This window comes from Salvelinus fontinalis, chromosome 4 (genome assembly GCF_029448725.1).
Source record: "Salvelinus fontinalis isolate EN_2023a chromosome 4, ASM2944872v1, whole genome shotgun sequence".
NCBI classification, from domain to species: domain Eukaryota; kingdom Metazoa; phylum Chordata; class Actinopteri; order Salmoniformes; family Salmonidae; genus Salvelinus; species Salvelinus fontinalis.
The window spans coordinates 7,978,654-8,003,695 of record NC_074668.1 but is presented as its reverse complement, the minus strand read 5'-3'; the positions used below and the strand labels follow the sequence as shown (position 1 = coordinate 8,003,695).

General features: G+C 45.4%; 1 protein-coding gene across 1 annotated transcript in view; it reads left to right on the top strand.

The window, feature by feature from the left end:
* tars1 (threonyl-tRNA synthetase 1) overlaps positions 1-25,042 on the top strand; it is a 155,328-nt gene that overhangs the window by 48,117 nt on the left and 82,169 nt on the right. The window contains exons 9-13 of the mRNA XM_055918669.1: positions 563-709; positions 7,127-7,225; positions 11,024-11,190; positions 13,134-13,296; positions 17,201-17,338. Of these exons, the coding sequence (XP_055774644.1) occupies positions 563-709; positions 7,127-7,225; positions 11,024-11,190; positions 13,134-13,296; positions 17,201-17,338 (714 nt within the window). The remainder of the gene's footprint in view (positions 1-562; positions 710-7,126; positions 7,226-11,023; positions 11,191-13,133; positions 13,297-17,200; positions 17,339-25,042) is intronic.

Here is a 25,042-nt window from a genome sequence, read left to right as displayed (position 1 = left end):
TGACATCTCTCTAGTATGCTACTCTCCTGTTTCTATCCTCCAGAACTCCTCTACCTACTGGGAGGACAAGGCTGACATCTCTCTAGTATGCTACTCTCCTGTTTCTATCCTCCAGAACTCCTCTACCTACTGGGAGGACAAGGCTGACATCTCTCTAGTATGCTACTCTCTTCTCCTGTCTCTATCCTCCAGAACTCCTCTACCTACTGGGAGGACAAGGCTGACATCTCTCTAGTATGCTACTCTCCTGTTTCTATCCTCCAGAACTCCTCTACCTACTGGGAGGACAAGGCAGACATCTCTCTAGTATGCTACTCTCCTGTCTCTATCCTCCAGAACTCCTCTACCTACTGGGAGGACAAGGCTGACATCTCTCTAGTATGCTACTCTCTTCTCCTGTCTCTATCCTCCAGAACTCCTCTACCTACTGGGAGGACAAGGCTGACATCTCTCTAGTATGCTACTCTCCTGTTTCTATCCTCCAGAACTCCTCTACCTACTGGGAGGACAAGGCTGACATCTCTCTAGTATGCTACTCTCTTCTCCTGTCTCTAACCTCCAGAACTCCTCTACCTACTGGGAGGGCAAGGCTGACATGGAGACTCTTCAGAGGATCTACGGGATCTCCTTCCCTGATCCTAAGATGCTCAAGGAGTGGGAACGCTTCCAGGAGGAGGCCAAGAACAGGGACCACCGCAAACTTGGACGGGTAGGGGACTGTTACTCAAACAATCACTCTGTTATTTGTCAAATGCTTCGTAAACAACAGGTGTAGACGAACCATGAAATGCTGACTTAGACACTTCCCAACCATGCAGAGAGAAGAATGTAATAGAAGATGATAACAAAAGGAATAAATACACAATGAGGAACAATAACATGGTTATATACGCGGGGTACCAGTACTGAGTCAATGTACAGAGGTACCAGGTAATTACGTGGCTATATACGCGGGGTACCGGGTAATTACGTGGCTATATACGCGGGGTACCGGGTAATTACGTGGCTATATACGCGGGGTACCAGGTAATTACAGGGCTATATACGCGGGGTACCGGGTAATAACAGGGCTATATACGCGGGGTACCGGGTAATTACATGGCTATATACGCGGGGTACCGGGTAATTACATGGCTATATACGCGGGGTACCGGGTAATAACAGGGCTATATACGCGGGGTACCGGGTAATGACATGGCTATATACGCGGGGTACCGGGTAATTACATGGCTATATACGCGGGGTACCGGGTAATTACATGGCTATATACGCGGGGTACCGGGTAATAACAGGGCTATATACGCGGGGTACCGGGTAATAACAGGGCTATATACGCGGGGTACCGGGTAATTACAGGGCTATATACGCGGGGTACCGGGTAATAACAGGGCTATATACGCGGGGTACCGGGTAATTACATGGCTATATACGCGGGGTACCGGGTAATTACATGGCTATATACGCGGGGTACCGGGTAATAACAGGGCTATATACGCGGGGTACCGGGTAATGACATGGCTATATACGCGGGGTACCGGGTAATTACATGGCTATATACGCGGGGTACCGGGTAATTACATGGCTATATACGCGGGGTACCGGGTAATAACAGGGCTATATACGCGGGGTACCGGGTAATGACATGGCTATATACGCGGGGTACCGGGTAATGACATGGCTATATACGCGGGGTACCGGGTAATTACATGGCTATATACGCGGGGTACCGGGTAATAACAGGGCTATATACGCGGGGTACCGGGTAATGACAGGGCTATATACGCGGGGTACCGGGTAATGACAGGGCTATATACGCGGGGTACCGGGTAATGACATTGCTATATACGCGGGGTACCGGGTAATTACATGGCTATATACGCGGGGTACCGGGTAATTACATGGCTATATACGCGGGGTACCGGGTAATTACAGGGCTATATACGTGGGGTACCGGGTAATTACAGGGCTATATACGCGGGGTACCGGGTAATTACAGGGCTATATACGCGGGGTACCGGGTAATAACAGGGCTATATACGCGGGGTACCGGGTAATTACATGGCTATATACGCGGGGTACCGGGTAATTACATGGCTATATACGCGGGGTACCGGGTAATAACAGGGCTATATACGCGGGGTACCGGGTAATGACAGGGCTATATACGCGGGGTACCGGGTAATTACATGGCTATATACGCGGGGTACCGGGTAATTACATGGCTATATACGCGGGGTACCGGGTAATAACAGGGCTATATACGCGGGGTACCGGGTAATGACATGGCTATATACGCGGGGTACCGGGTAATGACATGGCTATATACGCCGGGTACCGGGTAATTACATGGCTATATACGCGGGGTACCGGGTAATAACAGGGCAATATACGCGGGGTACCGGGTAATAACAGGGCTATATACGCGGGGTACCGGGTAATGACAGGGCTATATACGCGGGGTACCGGGTAATGACAGGGCTATATACGCGGGGTACCGGGTAATGACATTGCTATATACGCGGGGTACCGGGTAATTACATGGCTATATACGCGGGGTACCGGGTAATTACATGGCTATATACGCGGGGTACCGGGTAATTACAGGGCTATATACGCGGGGTACCGGGTAATTACAGGGCTATATACGCGGGGTACCGGGTAATTACAGGGCTATATACGCGGGGTACCGGGTAATTACAGGGCTATATACGCGGGGTACCGGGTAATAACAGGGCTATATACGCGGGGTACCGGGTAATTACATGGCTATATACGCGGGGTACCGGGTAATTACATGGCTATATACGCGGGGTACCGGGTAATAACAGGGCTATATACGCGGGGTACCGGGTAATGACAGGGCTATATACGCGGGGTACCGGGTAATTACATGGCTATATACGCGGGGTACCGGGTAATTACATGGCTATATACGCGGGGTACCGGGTAATAACAGGGCTATATACGCGGGGTACCGGGTAATGACATGGCTATATACGCGGGGTACCGGGTAATGACATGGCTATATACGCCGGGTACCGGGTAATTACATGGCTATATACGCGGGGTACCGGGTAATAACAGGGCTATATACGCGGGGTACCGGGTAATAACAGGGCTATATACGCGGGGTACCGGGTAATGACAGGGCTATATACGCGGGGTACCGGGTAATAACAGGGCTATATACGCGGGGTACCGGGTAATGACATTGCTATATACGCGGGGTACCGGGTAATTACATGGCTATATACGCGGGGTACCGGGTAATTACATGGCTATATACGCGGGGTACCGGGTAATTACAGGGCTATATACGCGGGGTACCGGGTAATGACAGGGCTATATACGCGGGGTACCGGGTAATGACAGGGCTATATACGCGGGGTACCGGGTAATGACATGGCTATATACGCGGGGTACCGGGTAATGACATGGCTATATACGCGGGGTACCGGGTAATGACATGGCTATATACGCGGGGTACCGGGTAATGACATGGCTATATACGCGGGGTACCGGGTAATGACATGGCTATATACGCGGGGTACCGGGTAATGACATGGCTATATACGCGGGGTACCGGGTAATGACATGGCTATATACGCGGGGTACCGGGTAATGACATGGCTATATACGCGGGGTACCGGGTAATGACATGGCTATATACGCGGGGTACCGGGTAATGACATGGCTATATACGCGGGGTACCGGGTAATGACATGGCTATATACGCGGGGTACCGGGTAATTACATGGCTATATACGCGGGGTACCGGGTAATTACGGTTGATGCTGTAGCACCTACTAATTCAAGGGTTATTTGTCAAAAGGTGGCTACTCATATATATTGATTTGTTTAACACTTTTTTGGTTACTACATGATTCCATATGTGTTATTTCATAGTTTTGACGTCTTCACTATTATTCTACAATGTAGAAAATAGTACAAAATAAAAAGAAAGTAAGAAAATCCCTTGAATGAGTAGGTGTCCAAACGTTTGACAGGTACGGTATGGGTAGAGGTGAAGTGACTAGACTACAGGATAGATGATGCACAGTACCAGCAGTGTCTGTGCAGAGGTAGTGACGAGGTGGTGACGAGGGGGTGACGAGGGGGTGACGAGGGGGTGACGAGGGGGTGACGAGGTGGTGACGAGGTGGTGACGAGGGGGTGACGAGGTGGTGACGAGGTAGTGACGAGGTGGTGACGAGGTGGTGACGAGGTGGTGACGAGGGGGTGACGAGGTGGTGACGAGGGGGTGACGAGGTAGTGACGAGGTGGTGACGAGGTGGTGACGAGGGGGTGACGAGGGGGTGACGAGGTGGGTGACGAGGTAGTGACGAGGTGGGTGACGAGGTGGGTGACGAGGTGGGTGACGAGGTGGGTGACGAGGGGGTGGCGAGGGGGTGACGAGGTGGTGAAAAGGGGGGTCAATGCACATAGTCCGGGTAGCTATTTGGTTTACTACTAAACTAACCTTTTAGCAGGCTTGTTGATAGAGGCTGTTGAGGGTCCTGTTTGTTCCAGACTTGCTACATCGGTACCGCTTGCCATGTGGGTAGCAGAGAGAACAGTCTGTGACTCTGGTGACTGGAGCCTTTGACAATTTGGGGGCCTTCCTCTGACACTGCCTGGTATTAATTTATTGACCTTTATTTAATTAGGCAAGTCAGTTATGAACACATTTTTATTTACGTTGACTTCCTACCCCGACCCTCTTCACGACTGTGGTGGTGTTTTTAGAGGCCCTAGTGACGTGGTCACTGAGGAGCTTGAAGCTCTCGACCTGCTCCACTACAGGCGATCAATCAAATGTTATTTATACATCAGTTTTTACAAAAAACATGGTGGAAATATGGTCTGGGAACAGCAGGACATTGCTGTGTCCTCTGTCTTTAGAGGGGGAGGGGGGACTGATCAGTGACATGGTACAGATGTCCTCTGTCTTTAGAGGGGGAGGGGGGACTGATCAGTGACATGGTACAGATGTCCTCTGTCTTTAGAGGGGGAGGGGGGACTGATCAGTGACATGGTACAGATGTCCTCTGTCTTTAGAGGGGGAGGGGGGACTGATCAGTGACATGGTACAGATGTCCTCTGTCTTTAGAGGGGGAGGGGGGACTGATCAGTGACATGGTACAGATGTCCTCTGTCTTTAGAGGGGGAGGGGGGACTGATCAGTGACATGGTACAGATGTCCTCTGTCTTTAGAGGGGTAGGGGGGACTGATCAGTGACATGGTACAGATGTCCTCTGTCTTTAGAGGGGGAGGGGGGACTGATCAGTGACATGGTACAGATGTCCTCTGTCTTTAGAGGGGGAGGGGGGACTGATCAGTGACATGGTCCAGATGTCCTCTGTCTTTAGAGGGGGAGGGGGGACTGATCAGTGACATGGTACAGATGTCCTCTGTCTTTAGAGGGGGAGGGGGGACTGATCAGTGACATGGTACAGATGTCCTCTGTCTTTAGAGGGGGAGGGGGGACTGATCAGTGACATGGTACAGATGTCCTCTGTCTTTAGAGGGGGAGGGGGGACTGATCAGTGACATGGTCCAGATGTCCTCTGTCTTTAGAGGGGGAGGGGGGACTGATCAGTGACATGGTACAGATGTCCTCTGTCTTTAGAGGGGGAGGGGGGACTGATCAGTGACATGGTACAGATGTCCTCTGTCTTTAGAGGGGTAGGGGGGACTGATCAGTGACATGGTACAGATGTCCTCTGTCTTTAGAGGGGGAGGGGGGACTGATCAGTGACATGGTACAGATGTCCTCTGTCTTTAGAGGGGTAGGGGGGACTGATCAGTGACATGGTACAGATGTCCTCTGTCTTTAGAGGGGTAGGGGGGACTGATCAGTGACATGGTACAGATGTCCTCCTGGTTAACATCTGCTGTAGGGTAACACTGATCATAAAACTCTCTCTGCGCGCTCTCTCTCTCCTCTCTGCTCGCTCTCTCTCTCTCTCTCCTCTCCCCTCTCTCTCTCTCTCCTCTCTGCTCGCTCTCTCTCTCCTCTCTGCTCGCTCTCTCTCTCCTCTCTGCTCGCTCTCTCTCTCCTCTCTGCTCTCTCTCTCCTCTCTGCTCTCTCTCTCCTCTCTGCTCTCTCTCTCTCCTCTCTGCGCGCTCTCTCTCTCCTCTCTGCGCGCTCTCTCTCTCCTCTCTGCGCGCTCTCTCTCTCCTCTCTGCGCGCTCTCTCTCTCCTCTCTGCGCGCTCTCTCTCTCCTCTCTGCTCGCTCTCTCTCTCCTCTCTCTCTCTCCTCTCTGCTCGCTCTCTCTCTCCTCTCTGCTCGCTCTCTCTCTCCTCTCTGCTCGCTCTCTCTCTCCTCTCTGCTCGCTCTCTCTCTCCTCTCTGCTCGCTCTCTCTCTCCTCTCTGCTCGCTCTCTCTCTCCTCTCTGCTCGCTCTCTCTCTCCTCTCTGCTCGCTCTCTCTCTCCTCTCCGCTCGCTCTCTCTCTCCTCTCCGCTCGCTCTCTCTCTCCTCTCCGCTCGCTCTCTCTCTCCTCTCCGCTCGCTCTCTCTCTCCTCTCCCCTCTCTCTCTCTCCTCTCCCCTCTCTCTCTCTCCTCTCCCCTCTCTCTCTCTCCTCTCCCCTCTCTCTCTCTCCTCTCCCCTCTCTCCTCTCCCCGCTCTCTCTCTCCTCTCCCCGCTCTCTCTCTCCTCTCCCCTCTCTCCTCTCCCCGCTCTCTCTCTCCTCTCCCCGCTCTCTCTCTCCTCTCCCCTCTCTCTCTCCTCTCCCCGCTCTCTCTCTCCTCTCTGCTCGCTCTCTCTCTCCTCTCTGCTCGCTCTCTCCCCTCTCTCTCTCCCCTCTCTCTCTCCCCTCTCTCTCTCTCCTCTCCCCTCTCTCTCTCTCCTCTCCCCTCTCTCTCTCTCCTCTCTGCTCTCTCTCTCTCCTCTCTGCTCGCTCTCTCTCCTCTCTGCTCGCTCTCTCCCCTCTCTCTCTCTCCTCTCTCTCTCTCTTTCCTCTCCCCTCTCTCTCTCTCCTCTCTGCTCGCTCTCTCTCTCCTCTCTGCTCGCTCTCTCTCTCCTCTCTGCTCGCTCTCTCTCCTCTCTGCTCGCTCTCTCCCCGCTCTCTCTCTCCTCGCGCTCTTTCTCCTCGCGCTCTTTCTCCTCTCTCTCTCCTACAGGAACAGGATCTGTTCTTCTTCCATGATCTGTCTCCAGGCAGCTGTTTCTTCCTGCCTAAAGGATCCTACATCTACAACAGTCTGGTGGACTTTATCAGGGTGAGTAGTCATTGCCACAAGATAGACAGCCCCTGTAGCCGTGAGACGGACAGCCCCTGTAGCCGTGAGATAGACGGCCCCTGTAGAATGTAAACTCTCTGTTCTATGTCTGATACCCTGCCCCGTTTCCCTATTGAGTGAGCACTGTAAGTAAATCCCAGAGGTTAGGTACAGTATATATCCCTATAGGTTAGGTACAGTATATATCCCTATAGGTTAGGTACAGTATATATCCCTATAGGTTAGGTACAGTATATATCCCTATAGGTTAGGTACAGTATATATCCCTATAGGTTAGGTACAGTATATATCCCTATAGGTTAGGTACAGTATATATCCCCCTATAGGTTAGGTACAGTATATATCCCTATAGGTTAGGTACAGTATATATCCCTATAGGTTAGGTACAGTATATATCCCTATAGGTTAGGTACAGTATATATCCCTATAGGTTAGGTACAGTATATATCCCTATAGGTTAGGTACAGTATATATCCCTATAGGTTAGGTACAGTATATATCCCTATAGGTTAGGTACAGTATATATCCCTATAGGTTAGGTACAGTATATATCCCTATAGGTTAGGTACAGTATATATCCCTATAGGTTAGGTACAGTATATATCCCCCTATAGGTTAGGTACAGTATATATCCCCCTATAGGTTAGGTGCAGTATATATCCCTATAGGTTAGGTACAGTATATATCCCTATAGGTTAGGTGCAGTATATATCTCCCCCTATAGGTTAGGTGCAGTATATATATCTCCCCCTATAGGTTAGGTGCAGTATATATATCTCCCCCTATAGGTTAGGTGCAGTATATATATCTCCCCCTATAGGTTAGGTGCAGTATATATATCTCCCCCTATAGGTTAGGTGCAGTATATATATCTCCCCCTATAGGTTAGGTGCAGTATATATATCTCCCCCTATAGGTTAGGTGCAGTATATATCTCCCCCTATAGGTTAGGTGCAGTATATATCTCCCCCTATAGGTTAGGTGCAGTATATATCTCCCCCTATAGGTTAGGTGCAGTATATATCTCCCCCTATAGGTTAGGTGCAGTATATATCTCCCCCTATAGGTTAGGTGCAGTATATATCTCCCCCTATAGGTTAGGTGCAGTATATATCTCCCCCTATAGGTTAGGTGCAGTATATATCTCCCCCTATAGGTTAGGTGCAGTATATATCTCCCCCTATAGGTTAGGTGCAGTATATATCTCCCCCTATAGGTTAGGTGCAGTATATATCTCCCCCTATAGGTTAGGTGCAGTATATATCTCCCCCTATAGGTTAGGTGCAGTATATATCTCCCCCTATAGGTTAGGTGCAGTATATATCTCCCCCTATAGGTTAGGTGCAGTATATATCTCCCCCTATAGGTTAGGTGCAGTATATATCTCCCCCTATAGGTTAGGTGCAGTATATATCTCCCCCTATAGGTTAGGTGCAGTATATATCTCCCCCTATAGGTTAGGTGCAGTATATATCTCCCCCTATAGGTTAGGTGCAGTATATATCTCCCCCTATAGGTTAGGTGCAGTATATATCTCCCCCTATAGGTTAGGTGCAGTATATATATCTCCCCCTATGGGTTAGGTGCAGTATATATATCTCCCCCTATAGGTTAGGTGCAGTATATATATCTCCCCCTATAGGTTAGGTGCAGTATATATCTCCCCCTATAGGTTAGGTGCAGTATATATATCTCCCCCTATAGGTTAGGTGCAGTATATATATCTCCCCCTATGGGTTAGGTACAGTATATATCTCCCCCTATAGGTTAGGTACAGTATATATCTCCCCCTATAGGTTAGGTACAGTATATATCTCCCCCTATAGGTTAGGTACAGTATACAGTGGGGAGAACAAGTATTTGATACACTGCTGATTTTGCAGGTTTTCCTACTTACAAAGCATGTAGAGGTCTGTAATTTTTATCATAGGTACACTTCAACTGTGAGAGACGGAATCTAAAACAAAAATCCAGAAAATCTCATTGTATGATTTTTAAGTAATTAATTAGCATTTTAGTAATGTACTGTATGTAGTATATACATTGTGTAATCTCTCTGTGTCTCTAGTCTTTAGTGATGTACTGTATGTAGTATATACATTGTGTAATCTCTCTGTGTCTCTAGTCTTTAGTGATGTACTGTATGTAGTATATACATTGTGTAATCTCTCTGTGTCTCTAGTCTTTAGTAATGTACTGTATGTAGTATATACATTGTGTAATCTCTCTGTGTCTCTAGTCTTTAGTAATGTACTGTATGTAGTATATACATTGTGTAATCTCTCTGTGTCTCTAGTCTTTAGTAATGTACTGTATGTAGTATATACATTGTGTAATCTCTCTGTGTCTCTAGTCTTTAGTAATGTACTGTATGTAGTATATACATTGTGTAATCTCTCTGTGTCTCTAGTCTTTAGTAATGTACTGTATGTAGTATATACATTGTGTAATCTCTCTGTGTCTCTAGTCTTTAGTAATGTACTGTATGTAGTATATACATTGTGTAATCTCTCTGTGTCTCTAGTCTTTAGTAATGTACTGTATGTAGTATATACATTGTGTAATCTCTCTGTGTCTTTAGTAATGTACTGTATGTAGTATATACATTGTGTAATCTCTCTGTGTCTCTAGTCTTTAGTGATGTACTGTATGTAGTATATACATTGTGTAATCTCTCTGTGTCTCTAGTCTTTAGTGATGTACTGTATGTAGTATATACATTGTGTAATCTCTCTGTGTCTTTAGTGATGTACTGTATGTAGTATATACATTGTGTAATCTCTCTGTGTCTCTAGTCTTTAGTGATGTACTGTATGTAGTATATACATTGTGTAATCTCTCTGTGTCTCTAGTCTTTAGTGATGTACTGTATGTAGTATATACATTGTGTAATCTCTCTGTGTCTTTAGTAATGTACTGTATGTAGTATATACATTGTGTAATCTCTCTGTGTCTCTAGTCTTTAGTAATGTACTGTATGTAGTATATACATTGTGTAATCTCTCTGTGTCTCTAGTCTTTAGTAATGTACTGTATGTAGTATATACATTGTGTAATCTCTCTGTGTCTCTAGTCTTTAGTAATGTACTGTATGTAGTATATACATTGTGTAATCTCTCTGTGTCTTTAGTAATGTACTGTATGTAGTATATACATTGTGTAATCTCTCTGTGTCTCTAGTCTTTAGTGATGTACTGTATGTAGTATATACATTGTGTAATCTCTCTGTGTCTCTAGTCTTTAGTGATGTACTGTATGTAGTATATACATTGTGTAATCTCTCTGTGTCTCTAGTCTTTAGTGATGTACTGTATGTAGTATATACATTGTGTAATCTCTCTGTGTCTTTAGTGATGTACTGTATGTAGTATATACATTGTGTAATCTCTCTGTGTCTCTAGTCTTTAGTAATGTACTGTATGTAGTATATACATTGTGTAATCTCTCTGTGTCTTTAGTGATGTACTGTATGTAGTATATACATTGTGTAATCTCTCTGTGTCTCTAGTCTTTAGTAATGTACTGTATGTAGTATATACATTGTGTAATCTCTCTGTGTCTTTAGTGATGTACTGTATGTAGTATATACATTGTGTAATCTCTCTGTGTCTCTAGTCTTTAGTGATGTACTGTATGTAGTATATACATTGTGTAATCTCTCTGTGTCTCTAGTCTTTAGTGATGTACTGTATGTAGTATATACATTGTGTAATCTCTCTGTGTCTTTAGTAATGTACTGTATGTAGTATATACATTGTGTAATCTCTGTGTCTCCAGTCTGAGTACCGTAAGCGAGGCTTCCAGGAGGTGGTAACCCCTAACATCTATAACAGTAAGCTGTGGCAGACATCAGGCCACTGGCAACACTACAGCGACAACATGTTCTCCTTCGAAGTGGAGAAGGAGGTGTTCGCCCTCAAACCTATGAACTGCCCGGGACATTGGTGAGTACAGCTTGGGGGCTTTTCATACGACCGAGCCTCCTGAGTACAGCTTGGGGGCTTTTCATACTACTGAGCCTCCTGAGTACAGCTTGGGGGCTTTTCATACTACTGAGCCTGCTGAGTACAGCTTGGGGGCTTTTCATACGACCGAGCCTCCTGAGTACAGCTTGGGGGCTTTTCATACTACTGAGCCTCCTGAGTACAGCTTGGGGGCTTTTCATACTACTGAGCCTGCTGAGTACAGCTTGGGGGCTTTTCATACTACTGAGCCTCCTGAGTACAGCTTGGGGGCTTTTCATACTACCGAGCCTCCTGAGTACAGCTTGGGGGCTTTTCATACTACCGAGCCTCCTGAGTATAGCTTGGGGGCTTTTCATACTACTGAGCCTCCTGAGTACAGCTTGGGGGCTTTTCATACTACTGAGCCTCCTGAGTACAGCTTGGGGGCTTTTCATACTACTGAGCCTCCTGAGTACAGCTTGGGGGCTTTTCATACTACTGAGCCTCCTGAGTACAGCTTGGGGGCTTTTCATACTACTGAGCCTCCTGAGTACAGCTTGGGGGCTTTTCATACTACTGAGCCTCCTGAGTACAGCTTGGGGGCTTTTCATACTACTGAGCCTCCTGAGTACAGCTTGGGGGCTTTTCATACTACTGAGCCTCCTGAGTACAGCTTGGGGGCTTTTCATACTACTGAGCCTCCTGAGTACAGCTTGGGGGCTTTTCATACTACTGAGCCTCCTGAGTACAGCTTGGGGGCTTTTCATACTACCGAGCCTGCTGAGTACAGCTTGGGGGCTTTTCATACTACCGAGCCTGCTGAGTACAGCTTGGGGGCTTTTCATACTACCGAGCCTGCTGAGTACAGCTTGGGGGCTTTTCATACTACTGAGCCTGCTGAGTACAGCTTGGGGGCTTTTCATACTACTGAGCCTGCTGAGTACAGCTTGGGGGCTTTTCATACTACTGAGCCTCCTGAGTACAGCTTGGGGGCTTTTCATACTACTGAGCCTGCTGAGTACAGCTTGGGGGCTTTTCATACTACTGAGCCTGCTGAGTACAGCTTGGGGGCTTTTCATACTACCGAGCCTCCTGAGTACAGCTTGGGGGCTTTTCATACTACCGAGCCTGCTGAGTACAGCTTGGGGGCTTTTCATACTACTGAGCCTGCTGAGTACAGCTTGGGGGCTTTTCATACTACTGAGCCTGCTGAGTACAGCTTGGGGGCTTTTCATACTACTGAGCCTGCTGAGTACAGCTTGGGGGCTTTTCATACTACTGAGCCTGCTGAGTACAGCTTGGGGGCTTTTCATACTACTGAGCCTGCTGAGTACAGCTTGGGGGCTTTTCATACTACTGAGCCTCCTGAGTACAGCTTGGGGGCTTTTCATACTACTGAGCCTGCTGAGTACAGCTTGGGGGCTTTTCATACTACTGAGCCTGCTGAGTACAGCTTGGGGGCTTTTCATACTACCGAGCCTGCTGAGTACAGCTTGGGGGCTTTTCATACTACCGAGCCTGCTGAGTACAGCTTGGGGGCTTTTCATACTACCGAGCCTGCTGAGTACAGCTTGGGGGCTTTTCATACTACTGAGCCTGCTGAGTACAGCTTGGGGGCTTTTCATACTACTGAGCCTGCTGAGTACAGCTTGGGGGCTTTTCATACTACTGAGCCTGCTGAGTACAGCTTGGGGGCTTTTCATACTACTGAGCTACTGGTGAGCTATGCTGTACTGAGCTGGCCTGGTTACCCATAATTACCCTGGTTACCCATAGTTACCAATCTACCAAGAAGAATAAGCGACAGCAGTTTGGTTCAGGTGACGCAAAAAAACTCTCGCCCTGTCTGTCGCTCGCCCTGTCTGCCGCTCGCCCTGTCTGTCGCTCGCCCTGTCTGTCTCTGTCTCTCACGGTGACTCTCTTTGCCCCTCCCCCATTTCTAGTCTGATGTTCGACCACCGGCCGCGGTCCTGGAGGGAGCTGCCTCTGCGAATGGCCGACTTCGGCGTGCTGCATCGTAACGAGCTGTCTGGCGCTCTGACTGGTCTGACCCGTGTACGACGCTTCCAGCAGGACGACGCCCACATCTTCTGCACCATGGACCAGGTAAGCATTATGGGGACTGGACCAGGTACGCATTATGGGGACTGGACCAGGGACGCGTTACGGGGACTGGACCAGGTACGCATTATGGGGACTGGACCAGGGACGCGTTACGGGGACTGGACCAGGTACGCGTTATGGGGACCGGACCAGGTACGCGTTACGGGGACTGGACCAGGTACGCGTTATGGGGACCGGACCAGGGACGCGTTACGGGGACCGGACCAGGGACGCGTTACGGGGACCGGACCAGGTACGCGTTACGGGGACCGGACCAGGGACGCGTTACGGGGACCGGACCAGGTACGCGTTACGGGGACCGGACCAGGTACGCGTTACGGGGACCGGACCAGGGACGCGTTATGGGGACCGGACCAGGGACGCGTTATGGGGACCGGACCAGGGACGCGTTATGGGGACCGGACCAGGGACGCGTTATGGGGACCGGACCAGGGACGCGTTATGGGGACCGGACCAGGTACGCGTTATGGGGACTGGACCTGTTATGGGGACCGGACCAGGGACGCGTTATGGGGACCGGACCTGTTATGGGGACCGGACCAGGGACGCGTTATGGGGACCGGACCTGTTATGGGGACCGGACCTGTTATGGGGACCGGACCTGTTATGGGGACCGGACCAGGGACGCGTTACGGGGACCGGACCAGGGACGCGTTACGGGGACCGGACCAGGGACGCGTTACGGGGACCGGACCAGGGACGCGTTACGGGGACCGGACCAGGGACGCGTTACGGGGACCGGACCAGGGACGCGTTACGGGGACCGGACCAGGGACGCGTTACGGGGACCGGACCAGGGACGCGTTACGGGGACCGGACCAGGGACGCGTTACGGGGACCGGACCAGGGACGCGTTACGGGGACCGGACCAGGGACGCGTTACGGGGACCGGACCAGGGACGCGTTACGGGGACCGGACCAGGGACGCGTTACGGGGACCGGACCAGGGACGCGTTACGGGGACCGGACCAGGGACGCGTTATGGGGACTGGACCTGTTATGGGGACCGGACCAGGGACGCGTTATGGGGACCGGACCTGTTATGGGGACCGGACCAGGGACGCGTTATGGGGACCGGACCTGTTATGGGGACCGGACCTGTTATGGGGACCGGACCTGTTATGGGGACCGGACCAGGGACGCGTTACGGGGACCGGACCAGGGACGCGTTACGGGGACCGGACCAGGGACGCGTTACGGGGACCGGACCAGGGACGCGTTACGGGGACCGGACCAGGGACGCGTTACGGGGACCGGACCAGGGACGCGTTACGGGGACCGGACCAGGGACGCGTTACGGGGACCGGACCAGGGACGCGTTACGGGGACCGGACCAGGGACGCGTTACGGGGACCGGACCAGGGACGCGTTACGGGGACCGGACCAGGGACGCGTTACGGGGACCGGACCAGGGACGCGTTACGGGGACCGGACCAGGGACGCGTTACGGGGACCGGACCAGGGACGCGTTACGGGGACCGGACCAGGGACGCGTTACGGGGACCGGACCAGGGACGCGTTACGGGGACCGGACCAGGGACGCGTTACGGGGACCGGACCAGGGACGCGTTACGGGGACCGGACCAGGGACGCGTTACGGGGACCGGACCAGGGACGCGTTACGGGGACCGGACCAGGGACGCGTTACGGGGACCGGACCAGGGACGCGTTACGGGGACCGGACCAGGGACGCGTTATGGGGACTAGTCCTGACTAGTCTCCCAGTACCTGCCACTGAAGAACATCCCCATAGCATGATGCTGCCACCACCATGTTTCACCGTAGGGATGGTGCCAGGTTTCCTCCAGACGTGATGCTTTGCATTCAGACCAAAGAGTTCAATCTTGGTTTCATCAGACCAGAGAATCTTGTTTCTCATAGTCTGAGAGTCCTTTAGGTGCCTTTTGACAAACTCCAAGCAGGCTGTCATGTGTCTTTTACTGAGGTGTGGCTTCTGTCTGGCCACTCTACCGTAAAGGCCTGATTGGTGGAGTGCTACAGAGATTGTTGTCCATCTAGAAGGTTCTCCCATCTCCACAGAGGAGCTCTGGATCTCTGTCGGTGACCATCAGGTTTTTGGTTACCTCCCTGACCAAGGAAACATCTGAAGGATGATCAATGGAAACAGGATGCACCTCATCTCCATTTTGAGTCTCATAGAAAAGGGTCTGAATACTTATGTAAATAAGGTATTTCTGTTTTCACTTTGTCATTATGGGTTATTGTGTGTAGATTGAGGGAATACAATTATTTAATATATTTTAGAATAAGGCTGTAATGTAACAAAATGTGGAAAAAGTCAAGGGGTCTGAATATTTTAAGAATGCACTATCTTCTGCATCATGGACTAGGTAAGCATTGTGTGTGTGTGTGTGTGTGTGTGTGTGTGTGTGTGTGTGTAGGGCTGTGAATTACCAGGGACTATCTCATATAATACTTAGTTGCCAATACGATGTCTCAGCATTTTGTGTATTACGATTCGATATTGCAATTCACTGTTCCAAACATATTGCTCACCATATGTCTGCTGCAGAGGGACAGGAGGGCAAATAAAGGGAGGGAAGTAAATGTGCTGAAAACAAAATGTGGCTCCCTATTTAAAAAGATGGCGAATTCGCCGTGAAGGGAGAAAGCTGTTGTGCAGGTAGAGCCAACTAGCGCAAAAATATATAATATATAATATAAAACGAAGAGTTCCATACATCGTAAACCCCCCCCCCCCAATCACTAGTGGAGCAGTCAGACCTAACCCTCCCAGTCAGACCTTAACCCTTAACCCTCCTCCCAGTCAGACCTTAACCCTTAACCCTCCTCCCACTCAGACCTTAACCCTTGACCCTCCTCCCAGTCAGACCTTAACCCTCCCAGTCAGACCTTAACCCTCCCAGTCAGACCTTAACCCTCCCAGTCAGACCTTAACCCTCCCAGTCAGACCTTAACCCTCCTCCCAGTCAGACCTTAACCCTCCTCCCAGTCAGACCTTAACCCTCCTCCCAGTCAGACCTTAACCCTCCTCCCAGTCAGACCTTAACCCTCCTCCCAGTCAGACCTTAACCATCCCTCCCAGTCAGACCTTAACCCTCCTCCCAGTCAGACCTTAACCCTCCCAGTCAGACCTTAACCCTCCTCCCAGTCAGACCTTAACCCTCCTCCCAGTCAGACCTTAACCCTCCTCCCAGTCAGACCTTAACCCTCCTCCCAGTCAGACCTTAACCCTCCTCCCAGTCAGACCTTAACCCTCCTCCCAGTCAGACCTTAACCCTCCTCCCAGTCAGACCTTAACCCTTAACCCTCCTCCCAGTCAGACCTTAACCCTTAACCCTCCTCCCAGTCAGACCTTAACCCTTAACCCTCCTCCCAGTCAGACCTTATCCCCCTCCTGCGGGTCAGACCTTATTCCCCTCCTGCGGGTCAGACCTTATTCCCCTCCTGCGGGTCAGACCTTATTCCCCTCCTGCGGGTCAGACCTTATCCCCCTCCTGCGGGTCAGACCTTATCCCTCTCCTGCGGGTCAGACCTTATCCCTCTCCTGCGGGTCAGACCTTATCCCTCTCCTGCGGGTCAGACCTTATCCCTCTCCTGCGGGTCAGACCTTATCCCCCTCCTGCGGGTCAGACCTTATCCCCCTCCTGCGGGTCAGACCTTATCCCCCTCCTGCGGGTCAGACCTTATCCCCCTCCTGCGGGTCAGACCTTATCTCTCTCCTGCGGGTCAAGCACACTCCTCTTCTCCATGTAGCGCCACACGGCATGGGTCAGTTAGCGAGTTCACCTCCTGGGATAATCACCAAGACTCTTCCAGTGGACCATTTCAGCTGTCACACTATTTAAGACACCATGAAGCCTTGACTAAAGCTGTGTGTTTTTGTCTTTTCCTCCACCTCCAGATTGAGGAGGAGATTAAGGGTTGTCTGGACTTCCTGCGTACAGTCTACGACTGTTTTGGTTTCTCCTTCAAACTCAACCTGTCCACCCGACCTGAGAAGTTCCTGGGAGAGCCTGCGGTCTGGGATCGGGCTGAGAAGGTAACGATACTTAGACTTGATCAAGGGTTTGTTAAGGGGGGGATCAGGTTAATACCATACTATATACAGGGTCAGGTTAATACCATACTATATACAAGGTCAGTTAATACCATACTATATACAGGGTCAGTTAGTACCATACTATATACAGGGTCAGTTAATACCATACTATATACAGGGTCAGATAATACCATACTATATACAGGGTCAGATAATACCATACTATATACAGGGTCAGTTAATACCATACTATATACAGGGTCAGTTAATACCATACTATATACAGGCTCAGATAATACCATACTATATACAGGGTCAGTTAATACCATACTATATACAGGGTCAGATAATACCATACTATATACAGGGTCAGTTAATACCATACTATATACAGGGTCAGTTAATAACATACTATATACAGGGTTAGTTAATACCATACTATATACAGGGTCAGGTTAATACCGTATTATATACAGGGTCAGGTTAATACCATACTATATACAGGGTCAGGTTAATACCATACTATATACAGGGTCAGGTTAATACCATACTATATACAGGGTCAGGTTAATACCATACTATATACAGGGTCAGATAATACCATACTATATACAGGGTCAGATAATACCATACTATATACAGGGTCAGTTAATACCATACTATATACAGGGTCAGTTAATACCATACTATATACAGGCTCAGATAATACCATACTATATACAGGGTCAGGTTAATACCATACTATATACAGGGTCAGATAATACCATACTATATACAGGGTCAGGTTAATACCATACTATATACAGGGTCAGGTTAATACTATACTATATACAGGGTCAGTTAATACCATACTATATACAGGGTCAGTTAATACCATACTATATACAGGGTCAGGTAATACCATACTATATACAGGGTCAGTTAATACCATACTATGTACAGGGTCAGTTAATACCATACTATGTACATGGTCAGTTAATACCACACTATATACAGGGTCAGATAATACCATACTATATACAGGGTCAGTTAATACCATACTATATACAGGCTCAGATAATACCATACTATATACAGGGTCAGGTTAATACCATACTATATACAGGGTCAGATAATACCATACTATATACAGGGTCAGGTTAATACCATACTATATACAGGGTCAGTTAATACCATACTATATACAGGGTCAGTTAATACCATACTATATACAGGGTCAGTTAATACCATACTATATACAGGGTCAGTTAATACCATACTATATACAGGGTCAGGTTAATACCATACTATATACAGGGTCAGTTAATACCATACTATATACAGGGTCAGTTAATACCATACTATATACAGGGTCAGTTAATACCATACTATATACAGGGTCAGGTTAATACCATACTATATACAGGGTCAGTTAATACCATACTATATACAGGGTCAGGTTAATACCATACTATATACAGGGTCAGTTAATACCATACTATATACAGGGTCAGTTAATACCATACTATATACAGGGTCAGTTAATACCATACTATATACAGGGTCAGGTTAATACCATACTATATACAGGGTCAGTTAATACCATACTATATACAGGGTCAGTTAATACCATACTATATACAGGGTCAGTTAATACCATACTATATACAGGGTCAGGTTAATACCATACTATATACAGGGTCAGTTAATACCATACTATATACAGGGTCAGTTAGTACCATACTATATACAGGGTCAGTTAATACCATACTATATACAGGGTCAGTTAATACCATACTATATACAGGGTCAGTTAATACCATACTATATACAGGGTCAGTTAATACCATATACAGGGTCAGTTAATACCATATACAGGGTCAGTTAATACCATACTATATACAGGGTCAGTTAATACCATACTATATACAGGGTCAGGTTAATACCATACTATATACAGGGTCAGTTAATACCATACTATATACAGGCTCAGATAATACCATACTATATACAGGGTCAGTTAATACCATACTATATACAGGGTCAGGTTAATACCATACTATATACAGGGTCAGGTTAATACCATACTATATACAGGGTCAGTTAATACCATAATATATACAGGGTCAGTTTAATACCATACTATATACAGGGTCAGTTAATACCATACTATATACAGGGTCAGTTTAATACCATACTATATACAGGGTCAGGTTAATACCATACTATATACAGGGTCAGTTAATACCATACTATATACAGGGTCAGTTAATACCATACTATATACAGGGTCAGTTAATTCCATACTATATACAGGGTCAGTTAATACCATACTATATACAGGGTCAGTTAATACCATACTATATACAGGGTCAGTTAATACCATACTATATACAGGGTCAGTTAATACCATACTATATACAGGGTCAGTTAATACCATACTATATACAGGGTCAGGTTAATACCATACTATATACAGGGTCAGTTAATACCATACTATATACAGGGTCAGGTTAATACCATACTATATACAGGGTTAATACCATACTATATACAGGGTTAATACCATACTATATACAGGGTCAGTTAGTACCATACTATATACAGGGTCAGTTAGTACCATACTATATACAGGGTCAGTTAATACCATACTATATACAGGGTCAGTTAATACCATACTATATACAGGGTCAGTTAATACCATACTATATACAGGGTCAGTTAATACCATACTATATACAGGGTCAGGTTAGTACCATACTATATACAGGGTCAGTTAATACCATACTATATACAGGGTCAGTTAATACCATACTATATACAGGGTCAGTTAATACCATACTATATACAGGGTCAGTTAATACCATACTATATACAGGGTCAGTTAATACCATACTATATACAGGGTCAGTTAATACCATACTATATACAGGGTCAGGTTAGTACCATACTATATACAGGGTCAGTTAATACCATACTATATACAGGGTCAGTTAATACCATACTATATACAGGGTCAGTTAATACCATACTATATACAGGGTCAGTTAATACCATACTATATACAGGGTCAGTTAATACCATACTATATACAGGGTCAGTTAATACCATACTATATACAGGGTCAGTTAATACCATACTATATACAGGGTCAGTTAATACCATACTATATACAGGGTCAGTTAATACCATACTATATACAGGGTCAGGTAATACCATACTATATACAGGGTCAGGTAATACCATACTATATACAGGGTCAGGTAATACCATACTATATACAGGGTCAGGTTAATACCATACTATATACGGGGTCAGTTAATACCATACTATATACGGGGACAGGTTAATACCATACTATATACAGGGTCAGTTAATACCATACTATATACAGGGTCAGGTTTATACCATACTATATACAGGGTCAGTTAATACCATACTATATGCAGGGTCAGTTAATACCATACTATATACAGGGTCAGTTAATACCATACTATATACAGGGTCAGGTAATACCATACTATATACAGGGTCAGGTTAATACCATACTATATACGGGGTCAGTTAATACCATACTATATACGGGGTCAGTTAATACCATACTATATACGGGGACAGGTTAATACCATACTATATACAGGGTCAGTTAATACCATACTATATACAGGGTCAGGTTAATACCATACTATATACAGGGTCAGTTAATACCATACTATATACAGGATCAGTTAATACCATACTATATACAGGGTCAGTTAATACCACACAGGGTCAGCTAATACCATACTATATACAAGGTCAGTTAATACCATACTATATACAGGGTCAGTTAATACCATACTATATACAGGGTCAGTTAATGCCATACTATATACAGGGTCAGTTAATACCATACTATATACAGGGTCAGTTAGTACCATACTATATACAGGGTCAGGTTAATACCATACTATATACAGGGTCAGTTAATACCATACTATATACTATATACAGGGTCAGTTAATACCATACTATATACTATATACAGGATCAGGTTAATACCATACTATATACAGGGTCAGTTAATACCATACTATATACAGGGTCAGGTTAATACCATACTATATACAGGGTCAGGTTAATACCATACTATATACAGGGTCAGTTAATACCATACTATATACAGGGTCAGTTAATACCATACTATATACAGGGTCAGTTAATACCATACTATATACAGGGTCAGGTTAATACCATACTATATACAGGGTCAGGTTAATACCATACTATATACAGGGTCAGTTAATACCATACTATATACAGGGTCAGTTAATACCATACTATATACAGGGTCAGTTTAATACCATACTATATACAGGGTCAGTTAATACCATACTATATACAGGGTCAGTTTAATACCATACTATATACAGGGTCAGGTTAATACCATACTATATACAGGGTCAGTTAATACCATACTATATACAGGGTTAATACCATACTATATACAGGGTTAATACCATACTATATACAGGGTTAATACCATACTATATACAGGGTTAATACCATACTATATACAGGGTCAGTTAGTACCATACTATATACAGGGTCAGTTAATACCATACTATATACAGGGTCAGTTAATACCATACTATATACAGGGTCAGTTAATACCATACTATATACAGGGTCAGTTAATACCGTACTATATACAGGGTCAGTTAATACCGTACTATATACAGGGTCAGTTAATAACATACTATATACAGGGTTAGTTAATACCATACTATATACAGGGTCAGGTTAATACCGTATTATATACAGGGTCAGGTTAATACCATACTATATACAGGGTCAGGTTAATACCATACTATATACAGGGTCAGTTAATACCATACTATATACAGGGTCAGTTAATACCATACTATATACAGGGTCAGTTAATACCATACTATATACAGGGTCAGTTAATACCATACTATATACAGGGTCAGTTAATACCATACTATATACAGGGTCAGTTAATACCATACTATATACAGGGTCAGTTAATACCATACTATATACAGGGTCAGTTAATACCATACTATATACAGGGTCAGTTAATACCATACTATATACAGGGTCAGGTAATACCATACTATATACAGGGTCAGGTAATACCATACTATATACAGGGTCAGGTTAATACCATACTATATACGGGGTCAGTTAATACCATACTATATACGGGGACAGGTTAATACCATACTATATACGGGGTCAGTTAATACCATACTATATACGGGGTCAGTTAATACCATACTATATACAGGGTCAGGTTAATACCATACTATATACAGGGTCAGTTAATACCATACTATATGCAGGGTCAGTTAATACCATACTATATACAGGGTCAGTTAATACCATACTATATACAGGGTCAGTTAATACCATACTATATACAGGGTCAGTTTAATACCATACTATATACAGGGTCAGGTTAATACCATACTATATACAGGGTCAGTTAATACCATACTATATACAGGGTCAGTTAATACCATACTATATACAGGGTCAGTTAATACCATACTATATACAGGGTCAGTTAATACCATACTATATACAGGGTCAGTTAATACCATACTATATACAGGGTCAGTTAATACCATACTATATACAGGGTCAGTTAATACCATAATAAAGACAGGATCAGGTTTAATACCATTCTATATACAGGGTCAGGTTAATACCATACTATATACAGGGTCAGTTAATACCATACTATATACAGGGTTAATACCATACTATATACAGGGTTAATACCATACTATATACAGGGTTAATACCATACTATATACAGGGTTAATACCATACTATATACAGGGTTAATACCATACTATATACAGGGTCAGTTAGTACCATACTATATACAGGGTCAGTTAATACCATACTATATACAGGGTCAGTTAATACCATACTATATACAGGGTCAGTTAGTACCATACTATATACAGGGTCAGTTAATACCATACTATATACAGGGTCAGTTAATACCATACTATATACAGGGTCAGTTAATACCATACTATATACAGGGTCAGTTAATACCATACTATATACAGGGTCAGGTAATACCATACTATATACAGGGTCAGGTAATACCATACTATATACAGGGTCAGGTTAATACCATACTATATACGGGGTCAGTTAATACCATACTATATACGGGGACAGGTTAATACCATACTATATACGGGGTCAGTTAATACCATACTAAATACAGGGTCAGGTTAATACCATACTATATACAGGGTCAGGTTAATACCATACTATATACAGGGTCAGTTAATACCATACTATATACAGGGTCAGGTTAGTACCATACTATATACAGGGTCAGTTAATACCATACTATATACAGGGTCAGTTAATACCATACTATATACAGGGTCAGTTAATACCATACTATATACAGGGTCAGTTAATACCATACTATATACAGGGTCAGTTAATACCATACTATATACAGGGTCAGTTAATACCATACTATATACAGGGTCAGTTAATACCATACTATATACAGGGTCAGTTAATACCATACTATATACAGGGTCAGGTAATACCATACTATATACAGGGTCAGGTTAATACCATACTATATACGGGGTCAGTTAATACCATACTATATACGTGTTCAGTTAATACCATACTATATACGGGGACAGGTTAATACCATACTATATACAGGGTCAGTTAATACCATACTATATACAGGGTCAGTTTATACCATACTATATACAGGGTCAGTTAATACCATACTATATGCAGGGTCAGTTAATACCATACTATATACAGGGTCAGTTAATACCATACTATATACAGGGTCAGTTAATACCATACTATATACAGGGTCAGGTAATACCATACTATATACAGGGTCAGGTTAATACCATACTATATACGGGGTCAGTTAATACCATACTATATACGGGGACAGGTTAATACCATACTATATACAGGGTCAGTTAATACCATACTATATACAGGGTCAGGTTAATACCATACTATATACAGGGTCAGTTAATACCATACTATATACAGGATCAGTTAATACCATACTATATACAGGGTCAGTTAATACCACACAGGGTCAGCTAATACCATACTATATACAAGGTCAGTTAATACCATACTATATACAGGGTCAGTTAATACCATACTATATACAGGGTCAGTTAATGCCATACTATATACAGGGTCAGTTAATACCATACTATATACAGGGTCAGTTAGTACCATACTATATACAGGGTCAGGTTAATACCATACTATATACAGGGTCAGTTAATACCATACTATATACTATATACAGGGTCAGTTAATACCATACTATATACTATATACAGGATCAGGTTAATACCATACTATATACAGGGTCAGTTAAACCATACTATATACAGGGTCAGTTAATACCATACTATGTACATGGTCAGTTAATACCACACTATATACAGGGTCAGATAATACCATACTATATACAGGGTCAGTTAATACCATACTATATACAGGCTCAGATAATACCATACTATATACAGGGTCAGGTTAATACCATACTATATACAGGGTCAGATAATACCATACTATATACAGGGTCAGGTTAATACCATACTATATACAGGGTCAGTTAATACCATACTATATACAGGGTCAGGTTAATACCATACTATATACAGGGTTAATACCATACTATATACA